At 43.6% G+C, this 21,995-nt stretch overlaps 1 protein-coding gene across 2 annotated transcripts in view; it reads right to left on the bottom strand.

The window, feature by feature from the left end:
• Nucleotides 1-21,995, bottom strand: part of LOC126542294 (elongation factor-like GTPase 1) — a 168,409-nt gene that overhangs the window by 131,498 nt on the left and 14,916 nt on the right. Inside the window, exons 9-18 of one of the 2 annotated variants that reach the window (XM_055077149.2) lie at nucleotides 20,937-21,016; nucleotides 18,365-18,501; nucleotides 17,132-17,251; nucleotides 11,210-11,309; nucleotides 9,446-9,570; nucleotides 8,820-8,968; nucleotides 8,605-8,746; nucleotides 6,341-6,620; nucleotides 3,848-3,980; nucleotides 2,039-2,897 (exon numbers count right to left, since the gene is read on the bottom strand). In XM_055077149.2, coding sequence (XP_054933124.1) covers nucleotides 2,039-2,897; nucleotides 3,848-3,980; nucleotides 6,341-6,620; nucleotides 8,605-8,746; nucleotides 8,820-8,968; nucleotides 9,446-9,570; nucleotides 11,210-11,309; nucleotides 17,132-17,251; nucleotides 18,365-18,501; nucleotides 20,937-21,016 — 2,125 coding nt within the window. The remainder of the gene's footprint in view (nucleotides 1-2,038; nucleotides 2,898-3,847; nucleotides 3,981-6,340; nucleotides 6,621-8,604; nucleotides 8,747-8,819; nucleotides 8,969-9,445; nucleotides 9,571-11,209; nucleotides 11,310-17,131; nucleotides 17,252-18,364; nucleotides 18,502-20,936; nucleotides 21,017-21,995) is intronic. The other variant, XM_050189311.3, reaches the window with a different exon arrangement.

Raw genomic sequence — 21,995 nt, 5'->3', positions numbered from 1 at the left:
TCCTACCAGCTCGAATGTGTTTGGTTTTCCTGTGCTGTACACAATTAAAAAACAACAACGCCTCCATCCAACAATGTCTGCCGCATTGTACGACAGAATCCGACAATGCGACGACCTGTCTGGGGCCACTTGGGCTGTGCTTTAAAGGGATACAGAATAAAAACCCAAGAATATTGAGAAAGCACCACAACTGCATTCCTAAGACACTATTGCTCTTGTATATAGTCATTATTTGCGTTATTTTTGAGCGGATGGCTTTATTGTTGATGCTCTCTGAGCGGCCAATGGGTCGCACGCAACGCGCTTCCGACAACAAGCCAGCGGATCTGACGTCACATCTACCTTCAGCAGCGACGGGGCGAACTGACCGGCTGCACGCTGTTTTGTTTTCCCCGCGTTGTGCTGTGCACAATGTTTAGTGAGAGTGATAGCATGAGCAGAGATTATGACTCCGACTTCGATGAGCGACCTACTGAACGACCACGCACACTAAAGGCATGTGCATATGATCCGTCCGCATCATTTAGCAATGATGATGACGACTCGCCGTAGCAGACCCTTCCGCGGTGCCAAGGGAACCTGGACCAGCAGTGTGGCAAGTGTTTATGGCGTGCATTGCACGAACGCGCGTAGACCTTGAGATATCAGGGGCGGCATCATACGTGGAAACCATATATAAATGCGGTTCCTGCAGCTTGGGTTGCAAGCTTGCACCTGTCATGAATGAGAAAGCAAGCTGCTCCGTACAGAGTGGAGACAACCACGGCATCTACTATGGCGTTGTCCACGCGAATTGCGGACGCCATAGTAGACGCCTTGGGCGGACGCCGTAGGGACGCGTTGCTGCCACTCGTGTCTTGAAAGCACGCAGCAGACCCTTGGCATCCTGCGGCGTTGATGCAGCTGCTCCTCACATAAACCACAAAACCACGAGATGAAAGAGGAGATTCTTGAACAGTTCACACGAGGAAGCAGTACGAATCGGATGGTCGAACAACAAAGCAAATGCGTCGCAGCAAACGTCAAACTCATCCTTTTGCACACTCAGTGCGGGTGATCGCTCGCAATGGGCGGGAAGCAGTGAGGCAGCAAGTGTGATGCAATATCCGATTTAGCTGGAGCTTTCAGAGGAGGCTGCTAGGTGCAGCAATTTGAGAAATATTCATTAAAATAATTACTTTTCGCTCATTTCTGCTCAGAAAGAGTGTTGTTTTGGTCCCTCTCGGTCTAATAGCTATCATTGGAGCCAGAAATTTCAGCAACAAATTTTTTATTCTGTATTCTTTAATGACTCCTGAAATGCTTCACATTATGTAGACTCAACTACAGTTGAGTCTGCCAAATTTTTTAGTGACTTCAAATGATATGTAGCCTTGGTTAGTGCATTTTTTCTCATGCTTTCTTACAAAACGCACGGACGAGATCCTATGTATAGCTTGTTAAGTGCCTGTGAATGTTCCTAGTAGCTAATCACTTGCAATAAATTATAATGCATACTTTCAGTGCACTAATTCAATTACTGAACTGAATGTTGCAGTGTAGGCTGTCTAGAGGAAGCAGATGTTCAATGTGAAAAATTTGCTACCATTTTCTCAATAAATCCTTCTTGAGGACATCACTTACATTGTGTTATGAGTGGATGGGACTGCAGAACCAGGTATCAATATCTTGGGGGGTTGGTACGCCTGCCTTCATTATTTAATACTTTCACACCACACTATGGTCAAATGCATTGACGAAATGGGCAAGAGAAACTAATTGACTGATTGATTGGTTGATTGAGTGACCAAAGCTGCACAGGTGCAATATAAGAGGCACTGTAATGAAGCGTTGCATATTATTAATTTGATCGCAATCTCTGACGTGTACTAAAATCTAAGCACAGAACCATTTTGTTGTCCTGCATCCTTGAAACAGCTGAAATGTCAGCTGGTCAAAAAGGCATGCAACTTAAACTACATTATGTGAAAGTTAGAATTGCATCACAATGCATTGATTTAGGATGTGGCCTAGAGAAGAATTTAAGTGAAACACTCACGAAGTGCGTCTGAAGTGGCCTGGATGGTGCAGCTGTACATGGCACAAAGGAGCCGTTGAGGCTGGGCCTGAAAGGCACGTCTACAGCCCTCTTTGACAGTTGAGATGATCTGGCCGGAGAGTGGTCCGTAAGTCCCTGGATCTTCCACAGACAGGTCCAAATCCCACTGATCCACCACAAATGCAACACCCATCATTGGCTCTTGGCACAGGGGGCCCATCAGTGTGGCCATTTGGAAGCCACTCACAAAACTGTGATCATAGTCGGCCAACGTCTTGACTCTGTTTGAGAGGGGGCCTGGAGAAGACTTAAAGTTGTGCTTGTTGTCTGGTTTGTCACCACCACTACCACCACCATATTCACATATGTGACTGCTCTTCGACTGCTCCTGTGGCTCCAAACCTGCCGGAGAACTGCTGTCGTCAGTATGAGTGAGCTGCAAAGCTTCAATGCCTGTAAGGTCTACATCACCCTCCTCTTGCCTAGCTAAAGCGGTGTGTTGCAGGCCTTGTTGAAACACTGCAGTTCTTTTAAACCTAGGAATCCTATTAAGAAGCACATTGGGCCCACACCTACGTGGGCCAACAGACCAAATTTGATCTATTGTCTCATCCGGCCAACCGGCATCTATAAATGCCTTGGCCAAGTTCCTTTGAAGCTCAGTAATGTTCTTGGTCAGAGATTCTGGCAGCTTCTGGCTAGACAATGCCTGGTCATAGTCTCGGATGAGTGATGTGTGCTTCTCGAGCAGCTCTGTGACCTCTTGTGGGAGTGATTCCGCTCGCAGTTTGATTGCAACTTGACGGTTTGGAGTGAATATTGTTACAGTCCCATCCTCTGCAACACTGTCATCGGCCTCCTGAAAGACAAGATGAATGCTCTTGAATGCTATTTAGTGAAAGAGGTTGTTAGCAGTTACACCTGCATTCCAAGCACACAAATATGTGTTATAAAAACAGGGACGTTAAAACCATCGTGAGACATGAACTTTATTGGAGGAGGAGGACACAAGCCAACATGAATATACACTTCCCATATGACGCAGCATGTCAATAAATGCATTGAAACGAGAGAATCGAATTTGAAGTAAACACCTTTTATTTGCCCTGTTTGCATTTTGGTACTGATGGCATAACCCGATATGGCAATCCACAGCTTCTCACAATTAGTTGCCATTTTCTGAATTTTTTTGAACAACAGATGGCATTTACCAACCACTACCACAACCACAACAAATTGCAAAACAGCTCTTGCCGTGATGGTGATGAACCTTCTGCCCTCCTCTTTCTTTTTTTCTTTTTTAGTGCTGACGTTTGTGATCAACTTGTTCGCAAGCTGCACACCCATTGCAATGTGTGATGCGATTTTCGTTGCATGCAATCAAAATCGCACCACATGAAACAGCCTTCACATCGCACCAGACATTCATGCCCACAAGAACCATACATTTTTGGCATCTTTGGAGGTCTGGAATTCTCATCACAGATTTGTAGTTTTTAAGATTTATATAAAATATCCTTTAGTTTTTCTTTATTAGTTGTAACTGGTGGATATGATTTATAAGCCCAACAAAAAAATAGAAATGCAGGAAAGAACAACAAAATGCGTACTACAATGTGCAATCATTAAAATTTGCAGTGAAAAGCTTGCAAAGGATTCAGTTAGGTTAGCATATTCAAATTCCGCACAACAAAGTAAGGAGACACTTTGTGGCCGAATAGCACTTTCATGGAAAAAAAAATTATATATATATATATATATATACACATATGAGCAGCAAAGGGAATGAGAGTAATCAGAGGGCCTTACATCCTTTAGTGCCTTCTGTATGGCATTCTTGTCCTCTATAGCCTCATTCACCATGTCCACTTTGGGTGGTTCCACAATGGTCTCGCGAAAGGGCACAATTGGGTCTGACACATTGATTTCCACTTTGGCAAACCTGCATGGCAAAATTAGGAGAAGTGGACCACTGTCCTGACGGTTGATGGCCTACAAAACAGTATCAGATGAGATAGTAAAGCTACATAAGCATCACATAAAAGTGTGACCATCATCTGTGGTGCTCCCTTCAGCATGCTGCAACCGCCGTCGGTTACCAGCAGTTGGCACTGTTATCCGCAAAGCAGACGTAAGCAGCTGTGGGCAGGAAATTTGAATAAACAGAGTGAAAGCGTCTCGCCAGTTACAATGTGTTACGTTTGTGAAACAGTTTATGTCCTCTGTTAGTGGCAGCATGTGCACCTTTGTGAAGTTAGTGTTTGATGGCAAGACAGGCTGCTATAAGCTGATAAACAGTACAGGCCTGTGCTGATTATGTATAGACGTGTCACATGGTTTTTGTGCACATGTGCAATACTTAAATGCCAAACGATGTTTATGTGAGTGACTAGCCAGCAGAAGGAGACTTGTACGTTGTTGTTAGTCTAGAAGTGCATGTGCGCATGCCTGCTTTTGCACACCACAGTATTGCTACACATGGAAGCAGCATAGTGCTTAACGAAATACACTGTGTGTTTTCATTTACCCTTTCAATATGAGTGAGTGAACCAGCATAATAGCCCATGCTTTCAAGGCACAGTCGAATCTTGCGATAACAGAGTAGCATAGCAAGCAAAAAGAGGCTATTAGTTGTTTCCAATACTTGTTGCAGAAGAAGATGGGAAAATTTGAGCATCAATGTCAACAGAACCATGCAAGCAGCACTCAAGCCCCTCCCCATTGTCCACCAGATGCACTGTAGCAAAACTTGTCACTTCATGTTTGTGAGAGTGTAATATCATAACTTTTCAATTTGACTTGCATTAACATACACAACGCAGGATATGGTAACACCAATTTGATAAATGAGGACTGATATGAATGGTTCCACTACTTATTGAGGCAACATTTTGTTTCTGTTTGTGAATAATGTGACAGCGCTTTCGCAGTTAAACAGTACAACAGTAACCTGCATGCAAATAAAAGTTTGCTTTGATATAACTGATCATAAGTGAATGTGTTTAGCTATTTTACATAAGTACAACTCCAAATCATACAACTGCAAACAACTGCAAAAGTAAACAACTGAATTCCTTCATTGCATCAGCTAATTTACGATAACAGGAGTTGCAAAACTGGGTTCCGAGGAAGCAAAAGGTTCTGTGGATGGCTTTAGTGGCTTCCATGAGTGCTCCACTCAATGCATACACGTCCCTGCCCCTCTCCCCTTTTCTAAAGCGGGGCAGTGGCTGTTCTTAAGGAGCAGGACAATGTATGATTCTACTACAATCAAGGAGCATGGTTTAGTGAGTGAAGGTGTTGGAGGAGAGCAGGAGTACAAAACAAGGTAAAAAAGAGGTAAACAAAGTACACAAGTGGACCCCATCACCGAAGCTTGCTAGTAGTCGACAAGGCTCGTAATGTGAGCGTGTTGGTCAGACATTGAATTGGGATGAACTGCAGTCAAACACCAGGGAAATGACGCGAGAACTAACCAAGAGGCACTGTATGTTTGTCGTTCCTTGTAGTCTCCACGTTCTGGTATTGCACAACACTTAATCCTAATTCACTATTGCTGGTAATGTTGGCTGAAGTAAGCACTGAGGACATAGTGTGGTGCACTGAAAACAAGACCATGGACGCTTCAATGTTTCATCAGTAACATAGTGAGCATTTGCTGGAAAGGATGCATTAACTGCTACAGTGCTTGTGAACTGTAGCCACTACCAGTCGATCCATGATGGTGGGGGCGCAGTAGCATCTCTTGCAGGTGGGGCCTTAAAAAATAAATAAATAAATAAATAAATAAAAATATGGAGGGCATTTCTAAGGCAGTGCAGAAGTCTGAATGGTGGAGAACACTAAACAGTGCAATGGAAGTACATTTTATTGAGGAAAGAGGATCAAGACGTGTCTAAATCATTGCATCCATTACCATGGCTGAAGTGATATATTAATCGATTCACATACATAAGTCTCTGATAGAAAAGTAGGTATGATGCTTTTTTTTTGCTGCAATGCATACCTACGCACCTTCTTGTCCCTGAAAATATATGAAAATAGTGGAAGTGGCCAGATATGACAAAAGCCAGTACTCAAACGTCTGCATTTATTAGAGTATGGCTATTGGGAAGGCAAGGACATGACACTTCCTTGGCACCTTTCTCTTATGCTTGATAGGGTTCTTTGAAGCAATAATGATGCAGAGCCTATGGGGTGACATCAATGCTTCATAAAATAGGGCTCAGCTGCGCAAGGGCAAAGACAGTGGGTTGCATTCATAGCACTACACTACTAAAAAGTGAAGAACTGTGCACGTACCTCTCAGTGAGGTCGTTCAGGCATCGCTCCAGGTGCACCTCCCCTGCGGTTAGCAGCACGTGCTCGCCTGTCTCCTGGAGAAGCACCTGGACACAGGGGTCGGCCTGGTGCAGCAGCTTGAGGCCTCGCACCAAGGTGGCCATGTCAGCTAGACGCCGCGGCTCAAGGGCCACCCGCAGGATAGGTGTCACTGGGCCCCGCATGTCCGCAAAAGGGGCACAGGCTGCACAACTGGACAGGGTGGCTGTGCGCAGCACGTGTTCCTCAAGGCCGCCTATGCCTTAAGGTGTAAGGAAAAAGGAAGGAAGCAACCAGAGAAAATGGCTTGGATCATTAGCTCTTACCAAAAATGTACTTCTTAATGCATTGCTGCACTTCCCTATTCTAGAGTTTACATACTTGCGGACAACTTTCTGCAATGAAGGACAAGCTATGGAGGCAAAGTACACGCAAGCAAGAACATTCCTGAAAAAAAGTCCCAGATTCTCAGCAGTGTTAGCTTAAGCTGGAGATAAGATAAACATCCCATTTAAAACAACAAAATACTGAGTGTTAAATTTGACCTAGTTGTCTGTGTTTGTCTTCTGTGTTCAGGAAAATGCAAAACCATTGCATGTGAAAGTGATGCTGATTCGGTATCAGCTCCAAGAAAATGAAAGCACTGTGAAACGCTGCCGCACTACTTGGAGCAGCCACACATGTGCAGAAGCTCCATCTCTGTAGCTTTCCTTTCATTGCCACAGAAAGATGTTGATGAGTATAGTTGCCCATGTGACAAAGCTGTTGCAAATGTAAGCAGATGCACCTATTTTGTATACAGTAGACTTCAGTCAATTCAACTATAGTTAATTTTCTTTTCTTTATTAATTCGATCTCCACAGGAGGTCCCCGCTGGCACCCATGCATTTCCATGGGCCCAAAATTTCGTTATTTCTATCCTAAAATTGGCCTTCACCAACCAGTTAATCCGAAATTGACCAGTTGGCACACACGTGCCAGGACTCTATGGTGACTCCAATGCCTATTTTCGGACTGCCCCAGGAAAATTTCCAAGCAATAACGGTAGCTCACAATGTCCGACTACGGTACTTACCTGATTCTAATGCCTTTTTTCTCCCAAGAAAATTTAGCCGAAAACCACGGTCGCCACGTTTGTATGCTTTGCCGCATAACACGGCTGCATTATGGCAAAGGTGATTTTTAAAAACCGCGCGGCGAAGCTGATTTCAGGAAACCGGCTGCCACTGTGCAGCACATATCGGACTCTTGCCCATTCTTTTTTCTAAGAAATTGGGTGTGCTACATTTTAAAATTGTTTAGAAGCTTTAATGTTATCTCTGTGTTAGCTTTCAGCTTTGGACACACAGAGAGCGAGCGCGCATTTGGTACGGGGTGTTAGAATCCGACAAATATTGCCAAATGAATCAGCACTGCATTTTGACGTTTTTTTTCTTCATCTTACTTAATTTGACCTCACCTATAATTCTACCAATTTCGTCGGTCCTGTCAGGGTCAAATTAACAGAAGTCAACTGTAGTCACATTTTTCTATAAGCCAGATCTTGAGTTAGCGGCTTTGGTAAATGCTGGAAATTTATTGAATGTAAGAGAGAAAGATAAATTCTAACAGCTCTAGCAAGCAAATTTCGATTTAGGACCTTGATGTTTTAAGAAAAATTGCCAAAAATTGGTAAGTTACAAAAATTAATAGAAGCCTGAAGTTTTCAAATCAGTAACTCTGCACAAAGAACAGATAGCATCACTGCTCCCTAAACTGCATCTGCTAGGGCATTTTAAGTGCACAAATCTGATGACATAAATTTACAGCTTAAGTGACATGGTTACAACGTTTACGAGGGTTTTGCAAAGGTCCTACATGCTCTGAAGTTAGTAATACATTTCGGGGTGGTTTATAATATATCGATTTTGTCCTCTTTATATGTGTTATTAGGTGCAGTTTGTAGAATTGTGATATCATTCTTCATTGCTGAGTTACAGGCCTTGAAAACTTAGTACTTCAGATTTTTTGCAATTTTTCAATTTTCAACAACTCCTGTAAAGTAACTGACCAGATAAATAAAGGATCTGCTTTCTACAGTCACTAGGTTTTAACTTCTTTTAAATGCAACAAACCTTATAAGAATTGGTTCTGTGATCTCTGAGAAAAACAATTTCTCCATTCTCATGTATAGATAGGAGCTCTCGAGCTGAAGCTTACTCTTAACATTGGTTGCAATGCAAGCAAATGCCTGAACAAGGGCTCACCAAGAATATTCCCTGCAGGAACACAGTTCAGCTGCTCCAGTTCCCTTCCCATAAGCAGATAAAGCTTCTCTACAGTTGCTACGGTGACATGTTCCTCTGGGCCTAAGTCCTTCAGCCTCAGAGCAGGATCAACAGTCGCAGCCTGCAAGGCATAAGAGATCAACTGTTTTGATGCCCCCAAAGGTACACGTGGAAATTGAACTATTGGTACGCACCTTCTCAAGGAATTTCACGGGATCATGCTTTGGGCCAAGCACATATACTTGCTGGCCACGTTTCAGCGTGCCGCTGAACACACGGCCAAATGCTATGAAAGTAGAGTCGTCCTCGTCACTCTGTTGAGAAACATCCTCTTCCTGAACTGCTGTAAGAAGCAGGAAAAATACAGTCACATGCACATTCACATGCCTGCAACACATGATTTAACATGACAGTTTCTGTTGCTAGGATCTTACAAAAGCTTTATTCTTTCCTTAATTTGTGGCAATGAAATGTTGGATGAAGGCATCCTAAAAGGTGGTGTCCAAATCCTTGCCCCTGAGACGGATCTCTTTGAGTAAAATGTGAATCACGACGGTCATACTTCAGCCGACTGCGTGTGCTGGAAGCAATTGCGGAGCTGCCAAAACGTCATAGACGGCATGTTTTGGACACCACCTAATGGATGATGAAAGACTGACTAAACTTGCCAAATGTCAAATCTAGCCTAAACAAGTTGTAAGACAGAAAGAGAAAGAAAAACAAACTTTCATGGCATGTGTCAAATAAAAAAAAAAAGCATACATTAGCTTTGACTGATGTAAAATGTGCACTGGAAAAATGTGAGAGCCTCAATTCGCACCAGCATCGCCATTCTTCTGAGCATCAGGTGTTGTAACCGAGTCCACTGCAGCTAAGGCCATTCGCTCTGCATGACGCTGGCGAGCCTGCTCCCTTCGCTGAGCAATCTCTTCAAGACTGAGCACCCTGCAAGAAGCAGGTTTGTAAGATGGGGTAACCAGCTGAAGTTCCTCATTGAATGACTCAAGGATACATGACAACAATGAATTATCAGCACTGTTGTGCTGTGTGCTCAAGTCCTCATGATTACGTTGTGCAGTGAATTAGTTTGTTCGAGGACTAACTGGGAGAGACAAGAATAACACAACAGAACCATTCCATAATGATTCAAAAGAGAACTGAGCCAGTCAGCCACTTGAGGTCGGCAGTTACTAAAATGTATAAATAAATGCGAAGCTAAAGCTGACTGAAATACTTGGTTGTCGTTTTACAGAGTATAGAGGGTCTCCTAACTAATGTTAGCCAATCTAAGATAACAATGGAACCTGTGCATGTGAAACTGATGCAGTGGTCTTTGCAGCCACCTCGCACAACTTGAGATGCATGTTGTATGGCAGCTAGTCAGTTGACTAGCTAAAATTGTTTAATACTTCACACCGTAACAACTGCACTGTCAAAAGTCCTGCAACATTATCCTGGCTCTATTCCTGGTCCAGAGCCTTCATCAAATTGACAGGACAATGAAAATCTTGGAGTCTAGCATGAATGCATTATAAGCACACTCATGCACAGGTTATTTATTATTACTGCAAAAGAGTGCATGCTGCTAACATCAGTGATTGAAAAAAAAAATTATGTGGCTGCCAGCACAATCAATGACCTGTTGCATCGATGAGGCCCCCAAATTCAAGGACACAGTTGAGATCGAGCAGTGACGGCACACTGGCTGGTCGCCACAGGATATTTTCTTGCTTCCATGGACTTTCTTTTCAAGAGAGCATGATGCAAACAATTTGATCTGATGCTTTCAATGATGGCTTAAAGCTGCCTGTTTTAACACAACCCAAAAAAATTATGCAGATCCCACATCTGTGGGAATTAATGTCATGCGGAGCATTCTGCAGGCTGCTGGCTATCCATCGGAGCTCACTCAGGGCTCTTCGAGTTACAAGACGGGTGAACGTGTTTGTGCAAAGCCTTCAAATGACAACAGAAGCAAGACGACATCATGTCATGTCATACATGCATGTCACACATGCATGTCATACATGCATGTCATACATGCATGTCATACATGCATGTCATGTGAACATGTCATTCATGTCATGTCGCATCATGCAGGCATGTCATGAATATCCTGATATATATGTATACAGTCAAACCTTGATATAATGAATCTCGATTTAACGAAACTCATGATGTAATGAACTATTTTCATTTCTCAATGTTGGTTTCACTGAAAATTGTTTATTTTTTTCGTGAATTAACAAAGTAATTTAGCGACGCGGTTTCGCTTTAATGAATATTTTGGCCATTTCAAGCATGTACTTGATGCCTGTATGGCTGGTAAATCTAGCAAAAAAATATAAAAATGTCAGCTGTCGAAAAAGTTGTTTGCAAGCGTACCTCCACATGAAAAGTTCAAGCGGAAGAAACACTGTCGAAGCGTATCCTGTCCTTTCTTACTTCTGTCCTCACCTTGCATGGATTGTGGACAATCAAGTGTAAACCAGCTCAACTTCTAGCGCTAAAAAGAACGCATGATGCTGTTAGTATACACCATACAACTATGTAAAGAGAAATTAACTAAGAAAACAAGACAAACCTTGTTCTGTTTTCAGGAAGCTGTTTTCTCTCCACTGCCACCATTTTGGAGATACAGACAATCACTGGAGCTTCATCACCTGGTGAGCAATCTAGAAAAGCTGTCGTAAATGAATACATTGGTATAAAACATTTTGACAACCTGACTAAAAAGGTTCAAAGTTAGAAGGACAAAAACATGACATGTAGAACACACATTATACAAGACAGTGGAATGGCTACTCCAATTAATATAAATGAACACCATTGTAACAAGCTGACAGCCGTAAGAAATTGAGGAATTGCGAATGAAGTCAAACGGCACAGTGAGATTTTGTCACATGCAGTAAAGCATCATTATATTGAAGTTGCATGCTCCATGAAAATACTTTGTTATATTCTATATTCGTTGTAGGCGCACATGCCAATATCAAAAAAGAAATAAAGAAGAAGCAGAAAGAAAAAGAAAGAAAGAAAATTACGATCGACTCTATGCGATAAACATGCAAGTGTGACGCCGCTGATGGGTCAGCAAAAGGACTCCTGCTTCTTTTGACTTTGACAGTCCATTAGCAGCTTCCCATGCTGAAACATGGCATGTTGCTTTTCTTCTCCTTTCTTCTTCTTCCTATTTGGAAGAATTTGCTGAGGCATTAACCCTCGCATTAAAAAAAGAAAGGAATAAAAGAAAATTAAACGAAAGATTCCAAGCCCATTGCTTGTAAGGCTGCATAATTGTTTTGTATACTTTCACAGTTTTGCGAGTTACCCACATGTTATGTGCATAGGGAGGGGTCCAGTCTTTTACGCATCCACAAGATGTGGATGTGGAGAACGGATTCGGAGAATGCAGTCTTGTAAGCACCGAGTTTGGATTCCACCGACGGTCAACTGGTCCATGCAGACAAACCTTGAGCGGGACTGTTGTATGCAGTGTTGTGGCACCGGCTCTCGAGTCCTTTGATGGCTAGAGGCGCCACCGAAGTTTAGAATGGCCTAGCAATATTGGCCACGTGTTATGTGTATAAGGTGGGGGGGGGGGTCCACTGCCCTCCGCATGCGGGTGGCAACCGTTTGTGTTTTTAAGGGGTCAGAAGGTCGGCATGGTGTCGACTGACAAGTCACAGTGTGTGCCGTAGAAGCGTGACACGCATGCAAAGAACGTATTCAGAGAATGTCGTCCTGTAAAAACTGTGTTCGCATGCCGCCGACAATCATTATTTTTCCACGCAGACAAACCTTGAGTAGGACTGTGGTACCTACAGTAAAACCTCGTTAAACTGTAGCCGCTTAAACAGTAGTTTCGTTTTAAAAGTAGTAAAGTCAAATCCCCGATTCAGCGGCCATTGAACATAATGTGTTTTGTATCCGCATGAACCGTACCAGCTTATTGCGTACGTATCGGTTAATACGTAGTGTTTCCACTTTTTGTTGCGCAAACACGACGGTGCGTCGTCTCCATCGGGCGGCCTGGCAGAACAACAAGCCTCAGATATTGGAACAACGGCCTCCAAGCGCCCTGTGCGCTTGCGCGTAAAGCCACATCAACATCAAAATCATTTCAGCGCCGTGCCAGTGAGCATTGTGGCGTCGTGCAATCAAGGACTCGCATCATGCCGAAGCTCGGATAAAAAACTAGGCGGGTGCTCAGCATAGAAGAAAAATTAGGCATTGTTCGTGCTATCGAACGTGACACAAAGAAGTCGGCACTGGCACACGGCAGGGATCTGCTGTTGACTATGGTGTGTGGCATTTGGAATGCGAAGAAGATGCTCGGCAGCGCTGCTGCGACCGCGAAGAGATGTCGGCTACGAGGTTCGTCTTATTGCCATCGTTGCCTCTGTTGTTGCAGAAGTGTCGACTAGCGACAGTGATAAGGACATGGAAAGCGACAGCACGGGCAATTCAGGCCCGACAGTGGCAGAAGCTGCGCGATACGTCAGCCTCATGAATGCAATCGTCGCAACGAGAACAGCACGCCGCAATGAAAAAGACACCCCGTGACTTCTGCAGCACTGCCGCGCCTGTACATTGAGAATTTGCAACACCAACGAGGAATCTGCCATGCGAGTGTTTGCCGAGAAGAGGGGACTGGCTGAAAAGCTGGCTCACAGCATCAGTAAGTTTTAGGCTGCTGTCATCGCTGCTACACCGCCTCGGCATCAGACGAAAATAATAAGTGAATAAATACTGCATGTCTTTTTTTCCCTTTCATCGGACTCTCCCTGAGTTCCGTATTTTGACAGGTAAGTGGCCGATCTCGTGCTATTTCGGTTAAGCAGTACCACCATTTAGTACATACTTTTTCTGAGCTCCGGCCAACTACGGTTGAACGAGGTTTCACTGTAGTGTTGTGGCACTGGATCCTGAGTACTTTACAGGCTAAAGACACCGCTGAATTTTGAAGTCGCCTGGCAATAAATTGTGCATGCCTAACGCTTTTCAGTGAGGCCGTCAATGAACATGTGAAAATAGGAAATAGAAACATAGTTGTAGAAAAAAAAAGAAAACAGTATTGTTTTCCAATACGTTTACTTTTAAGAGTAAGCTCATCCTTTTGGGCTGTGGCCCTACCAAACTTTTACCTCTCATTCGCAATTACATACGTGAGATGGGCCAACGGACCTACTGCCCTTATTTTTGTCCGTTTGAGCTGTATTAATCCAAGCGATATCCTGACCCTCACTCTATGGGCTGAAATCAGAATAGTAGCTGATAGATGGATGAGGCTCCATAGAATGTATGTTAATGGGAGTGTGGGCTGTAATCACATTTACTGACAGATGAGTGAGGCACTGTACAGTAGTCTGGGCTCTAAACGTCGTTGAGACAGACGAAGAGTAAGACATTGCTTGCTCTATTGTTCAAATTGTCATTCATCTGTTTTATCTGTCTGTAATTAACTTGTTTTATCTGCCATGTATCAGCATAAAAACTGTAGGCTAGAGGAAGTGTTACAGTGCTTAACTCACGCCGGCCTTCAGCTCTACCTGAAGAAATGCCACTTTGGCACATATCAGCTCACTCTCCTAGGCCATTTTATATCTAAAGACGGTATTCTTCCTGACGCCGCCAAGCTCCGTGCAGTTACCGATTTTCTCAAACCGTCCTCCATAAAAGAACTTCGCAGCTTCTTTAGCCTCTGTTTTTAATTTCACCGCTCCCTTGAATAAGCTTCTGTGGAGCAACTCAAACAATTATATCTGGTCGCCCACGTGTGACAATGCCTTCCAAGAGTTGCGTCGTCTACTAACCTCGCCGCCAATACTGCGTCACTTCAACCCTACAGCTCCAACCGAAGTACACACCGACACTAGCTGTGTTGGACTCACCGCTGTGCTCGCTCAGCGCAAAGCTGGATACAACTAGTACGTCGTAGTATATGCAAGCCGCACTCTCACCAAAGCAGAGATTAATTATTCCGTTATGGAGAAGGAATGTTTGGCCACAACTTGGGAACTTGGTAAATTTCTACCCTACCTCTAATTCTGCCCCTTCGATGTAATTACAGACCACCATGTGCTTTGTTGGCTGTCCACGTTGAAAGACCCCTCAGGCCGATTAGCTCGCTGGGCTTTCCAGTTGCAAGATTTCAACATGCACGTTGTCTACAGGTCTGGCCACTGCCACACCAATGCTGATGCACTTTGCGGTATGCCCATGTCAACCAAAAGTCTTGCTTGCCTGTCTGCTATTGAGGAAGTACTTTTGTTCCCAGCAGGCTGCGACATGGCTTCAGAGCAACATAAGGATGCCTCAATTATCACTGTTATCCGCTTCCTTTCAAACCCGTTGATTCTTCCTCCATCTTCTTGAGCTTTGCGCCGTCAAGCTTCTCCTTTTGAAAATCGGGATGGCCTCCTTTATTGCCGGAACTACCTCTCTGACGGTCGGAAGTCGTTGCTAGTCATACCTTGACATCTATGTGGTGAAATATGTTCTGCCTTACACGCTGACTCACAGTGTGCACATGCAGGCATCTTCAAGACGTACACCCGACTTCGCTCCAGGTTTTATTGGCGTGGCATGTACACCTTTGTGTGCAAGTACATTTAATCGTGCCCTCAGTGCCAATGCCGCAGAGTTCCTGCTCAGCATGTCTCTGGTGCACTCCAGCCAATCCCATGTCATTCCAGGCTCTTCGATTGCATTGGTATTGATCTATGTAGACCCCTTCCCGGCATGGCTTCTGGAAACCACTCGACAGTTGTTGCCATCGACTAGTTGACGCGATACACGGAAACAGCTGCCCTGCCTGCTGCCAAAGCTTGTGATATAGCATCCATCCTCCTGAAAACTTTATTCTCCGTCATGGTGCACCTCGGAAGCTTTTGAGTGATAAAGGACACGTGTCCCTCTCCGAAGTTGTAAATGCACTTCTTGTCGAATGCCACATCATTCATCATACCACCACTGCCTACAATTCTCAAATTAATGGTTTGACGGAAAAATTTAACCGCAGCCTTCATGATGTGCTGATACACTGATTGGGACCTTATTTTGCCATTCATTACATACACCTACAACACTGCACCACAGGCGACCACAAACTTTTCCATTTCGAAGTGACAATGACCACCCGCATTAGCACTTTCTTCCAGATTCCCTTGTGTGGCTTTGGGTTCCAGCTGTTCCTGCTGGCCTCTCATCCAAGCTTGTCTCCAAATATCAGGGACCCTACCGTGTTGTAGCGCAGACATCACCTGTGAACTATATCGTAATTTACCTATAACCATTTCTTTTCCATCTGATCTACATTGCTTCCTGTCTGCGTTTGATCATCACTGCCGATCATCATCTTAGGAACTTCACATTCCAACAAAGAACGAGAAGCAAGAAGAAGAACCTGACAATAAAATTTTACTTTGGTGTTGCTGAGTAGTATTGATGCTTTTGCTACCAGAATATATATTTCGAGCTGTGAGCGAACAAATATTCACATCATTGTAAGCAATGTTGTCTCAGATCCTGCATTTCCTGTTTTGTTATAGCAGTAGAAAACTCAATGAACTAATGCACGGCCAATCATGTAGCATTTTGCTCACTTCGTCATATCTGATAATTTGCTATATGAGTGTTTGTTATACTATATTTACTTGTGTAAGGCCCACTTCTTTTTCTTCTTTTTTTATTTTGTGCAAGGTGCAGGCTTTGCACAAAGCAAGGCTACTCACTGAAGTGGGAAACTGCACTTGGACAACTATGCAGAAAAATGCAACTACTAGCGGCCAACTACGAACACTTTTGTTCAGTTGTCCTCATAGCTTCTCATATCTCTGTCGTTTGATGAGCTGGTTGTCCTCCGTGCCGTTTATTACTGTTTGAGATTCTTGTCACCTTGAAGCTCTTAATGATAGCCTCGAGTGAATGCACACTACATGCATTCAAAATCCAAGTGCACACTTCTTGCAGCGATGCTTTTTTGGTACACTTAAAAGCATGATGTGGCTAAACTTGCTAAACAATACGCCTCAGTACAGCCAATACCATTGAAGCACACTGAATCTATGTCGTGGCTTAATTACAAACTGGCAAGATATGGTGATGATGACCATGCTATTGTTAACAGAACTGACACTAGTGTCATCTACTAGTGGCTTGAGGAAATCGATCGATACACGGGAGTGGCTGCCAAGATTACATTGGCATCCCAGCACTGCCTTAGAGGCCATGCACGTGGGTTATGCATGTGAAGCTTAGTGAAACCATTTTCCAAATTTTTGCACTCGAAAGTAGGGGCGTGGGCATTATAAGAGGGTGAGCCTCACACGAGTAAATACAGTATCAAGGTTCGACTGTACTAGCCATATTGCATAATGAAATTATGTATGTTCTTAAAGTTAGGAAGTGGCACGTTATAATTTCCAATTTTCACATTATTGTTCATAAAAGTAGCACAAAGAACTTGAATCAAGACATTATTGAAGGGCAGCATAAAGCATACCTTTTTTCAGCTTGCGTGTCTCATCCGGAAGGGAATCAAATGAGCGTGATGGAGGACACATCAGGGACTCAACTCTTGCTTCTGGAAGCTCAGTAGGACTTGGAATCAGTACCGTCATTTCTAAATTAAAATAATAAAGACAGAATGTATAAGAATTTATCTGTAATAAATTTTCATAAACAAATTCTTAGACATGAAATGATATATGTATCGTTAGCTTACATGCCAGTCTGCTCAAAGGGCCATGCACATTATCTGTGCGACATAAAAACATAGGAGCCTGGCAGTTATACCAGGCTGAATTGATAGCAATAGCCTGGACAGAACTACAGAACCTAAAAGCATGACGTCTGGTTGAGTGTACGTACCAATGGCACATCTTCCATTATGTTTTAACTGTTACAGGCCGTGACACAAAAGTTTGACTAAATAATGAGAAATGTGAGGGCAATACATAACCCTGGCACTCATACTGCGTTGACAAATGTAGCCACGTGTCTATATAGACTCAATAGGAAGTTTTAGAATAGGGCCCCAAGCCAAGGATGCCCCAAGGGTGCATCAAGACGGCAAGTTGGGTCAGTTGGTTGGGATTCATAGTAAGGTTCGTTACGGCGCAACACAAGATAAGGACAAAAGAAGGAACGTGCAGCGCCGTGTCGTCGTTTTATACCTTCTTTTGTCCTTGTCTTGTGCTGCGCTGTAACAAACCTTACTATGGGCCCCAATTAGCAACTAGTTTGCACTCCCGGGATATCTCGGCATGGATGCATTTTAGTATAATGTTCTCGGCTTGCGTTATTGCTGTGCAGTTGCCGCGCCATTACAGCTGCAAAAGAAAATTTTAGAAGTACAGTGGAGTCTCACTCATACGTTCTGGAAAAAGACGGAAGAAAAACCGCACTAACCAGAAAAACATACAATCCGAAGTCACTGAAGAAATTGGCCAGGCTCAACTATAGTTGAGATCTACACAAAGTGAAGTGTTGCACAAATGTGCAAAGCTTGAAACTTTATGCAGCTCACTTTCATATGTTTTTAGGGCCTCCTTAATCAGAAGAATGCATTATACATGTAATTATTTCTTTAATTAAATAAATAAGAAAACACCTCAAGTTTACAGTATGTTGCCTATTATTATCAATACTATGTGAAAGCTATTAGGTACTGCAACAATGCTGATGTTCGTGAGGTGTAATTCTTTTTCTATCTCCAGACAGGAGGCACCATTACCTAAGAAAGCATCAGCCAGTGGCAGCCACTGTGAGCACAACGCTTGAAGCTGGACACGAGGGTCGTTGTGCCGAGTATCTCGTGCTGTTAGCGTCAAACCAAGGGACTTGACAATTTTCTCCACGGCCACCTTGTCACTGAAAGAGAGACAGGGAAACACATGTGAACATGATACTTCCTAAAAAGAAAAAAAAAGAAAGAAGAAAACAACAAGAAGGACAGCCTTGAGCATGTTCCTCTCAGATTAAAGCATTCATCTTTGGTGTGAAATCAAACAGAAGTGCAGCAAAAAGGTCATTCCTGTACAATGTGCACTACTAGCAGCATACATAAGCCTAGCTTACGATGAAGTTGATCAACCGCCTATAGTACAAGACAAATCACAGGTTGTTATATATGGTATCCCTGGGGTCGATAGGCCAAAAAAGTTCAACGACGCTTATTTCAGATCAAATCAAATAATGGGGTTTAATGGGCTATGAGACATGCTGTAGTGGAATGCCCCAGATTAAATTAAGCCACCTGGGGTTCTTTAATGTGCACGTAAATATAAGTATGCAACCAATTTTACATTTCCCCACCCCCCATTATCTGAATGCAGCTCCAGTTACTGGGAATCAAAGCTGTAACCCCATGCTCAGAAGTAGAGTGCTATAGGCATCCTGCAGCACAGTTTGTCTGCGATCCCTGCGCTACCTACAACTGATGCTCTGGGGCAATGACTGGATGCCGTTTGTCAGCTGTCATCTCTAAGTCAAGCATCTTCCTCGACCCCAGCGCTCGATTTCTCTCCTGGTGGTAGCACGCAGGCGGGCATTTCCAACACTCGCCTGTGAGATCACACTCGTGCAGATCGTGGAAGGTGTTGTCTGCGATGGCTGCAGTTGTGCATTATTGACGAGTCAACTTTCATTACAGCGATGGAAATGGGCTGACACGACCGGTGCAAAACTAATGCTTGCCAAGGAAATCTTATGAGACAGGCAGATGACAAAGCAAACAGCACTCTAACTAAACTTTTGCTTTCCAGAGCATGGGCTATGCTGCAAACATATCAGAATGCTCTGCACATTTTCTCGTGATCATTGAGCTTAACAGAGTGAGTGTGCAAAGTACGGTGAATAACAGTTGGATGAGTGATGACGTGAGTCGCTCGTTTGGAATGGGCTCTCATTTTCATCACTTCCCCAGAGGCCAGCGTTGGTGATGCTGGTGCAATAAATAAAAATTTCCTAGCACCCTCTGGCCAGTGCAAGGTGCCTACAGTCAACCCACATATAACAGCACCGGTTTCTAACAATATACCGCATGTAACAATGAGCAGCCCATGCACCGTCAAATTTGGTATGTGCTCTATGATAAACTAAACCGCTTAGTACTACAGTGATCCTGTGCCACATTATTTGCTATAACAATTAAATCTGGCTACGATGTGTGTGCGCTCCAAAAAAAAAGAACATGAAGTCCTTGAAGAAAAAGAAAAAAAAAGAGTAAATAGCCAGCCCCATTGCCATATTTGCCTTTGTGCCGTGTGCGCCTCCCTCCTTTGCATTGCCTCGAGGGTGGGGGAAGCGACCCCCCCCCAAGCCCTTTTGTCACACCTGCCCTTGCGGCGCACACACCTTGCACAGCACGCCTACATTGCACTGCCTCAATTAAAGGACACCAGACTGCTAATTGGGCTAGTTAGAATATTGGATTCATGGTTACGAAAATTCAGCGCAAACACAAGTGTCGTGCATTTGTACCTTGTGCTTCTTTGTACCTTGTGTTCGTGCTGAATTTGCATAACCATGAAAAAAACACCAGCCACTTTGTAAAGTCCTCCTTTCGGCCATGCACCCCACAGGCTACGGCACGGCATGGCACGCTTTTGTGGTGCTCCTCTCCCGTCTTCGTTCCACCCACTTTCTGACATCACAGGGGTGGAACAGAGACCAGAGAGGGGTGACTAAAGCATGTCGTGTGGGATGCACGGTACTAAGATAAGGGTGGTGAAGTGCCTCGCACTTCTGTTCCCCCTGGATTCCGCATTCCTTTTCTTTTCCGAGCAGGCACTGAGAAGCCAATAATGCAGCATGAGAATATTCTAATAGGCAGATTATTTTACCATAGAACATACACAAAAGTTCAGGGTGGGGCAGCTGCTCATTGTTACATTCGAGTTCAGTTAATCGATATAAATGGATTGACAGTGTTTTTTTCTGTCTAAATAAAATGTTTGAATGTTTGTCCCCTCAGCTATTTTTATGCAACCCATTTATAACAATTATTGGTTATAACAACAGGATTTTCTTAGCACTTGAATAATGGTGCACTGACACGACTGTTGGTGCATACGTAGAGTATATTATCAAAAAGAAAAAGACTGCATGGGGAAGAGACCAGATAAGACAAGAGACACAGTTTGCCTTTTTTATGTATTGTTGCCTTTGCACTGCAGCATCACTGCTATAGATGTAGTGATATATCAGCGCTAACAAATGCTACAGAGAGTAGTGCACAAACATGGTTGCAGGACACAATTGAACACTATGGTGCAACTATAGAAAAAAGTAAGCTGTATACGTACCGTCTACAGCAGACAGCATCATACACCTCCCAGAGGGTTTCTAGAATCAGCTGGGCAAACAGGGGCTTCTTGCACTTGGCCTTAAAGAGGAGAGCAAGCATGAAAAACTGGCGTGAGGCACCAAGGCGTGATGACGTATACTGAGGCCCCCAAATTTCCATCACAAGCTGTGCTACTAGACCGGGGGTGAAAAGCAGTCCCCAAGCTTGTGTCCACTTAGCACCAGTATACTTATGTGGCAATGTTATTTTACAGCAGAAGCTGTTTGGGGCAGTTCACTCAACTTACTTCGCATTTCCCAGTTAATGTCATCCTCATATTTTCTTGTGATTACGACTTTGACAGCACTATGATGAGAAATTTAATGTAGGCACAATGGCTTACATGTGACAAAAATGGGGTCCAACCTTGCACGGGATAAACAGTTTTGTTTTGCGGGAAGACAAGCAGACATGGTCGAGGCAATTTTTATTTCATGTGCCTTCACGTGCCTGTGAAATTCCTGCTGCAGTCCGTCTTCCGACTGTCTGCAGCACAACCGCTAATATGATGTGCAGTGAATGAAATGAAGGTATGCAACGATGCTGAGCAGGACGCAGAGTCTAGATTAAAAATTTTGTCTCGTTTAAAGCAAAAATGAAACTTCATGTTGCAAGTTTACTTGTACCACCCCAGTGCACAAATTAAGGTTAAAAGTGGAACAAGACTGAAAGTTTGACAGATTTCTCCCTTCACTTCTTTCTAACAAAAATGTGCACACTATCTTGGCCCAAGAAGGTTTTTGCTGAAGAGTGATGCCATAGGTTAATTCAAGAAAATAAATATACAATGAACTCTTGTTAAGGCGAACTCGGTTAAGCCAAATTCTTGCATATAATGAACAACACGGGAACGTTTGTTTGGTTTAGACTTCAATGCAAAAATATCTGCTCAAGACAAACTGCCTCAGACGTACTCTCCAGTTAAGACGAACATTCAGAGTGACCACCACTGCTACCGATCTTGGAGGCTAGGGTGCCTCGATGCACAGTGCCCGGGGGTGTGTGCATTGAGGCATCC

This window comes from Dermacentor andersoni, chromosome 2 (genome assembly GCF_023375885.2).
Source record: "Dermacentor andersoni chromosome 2, qqDerAnde1_hic_scaffold, whole genome shotgun sequence".
Lineage (NCBI taxonomy): Eukaryota > Metazoa > Arthropoda > Arachnida > Ixodida > Ixodidae > Dermacentor > Dermacentor andersoni.
This window is presented reverse-complemented; position numbering and strand designations above follow the sequence as displayed.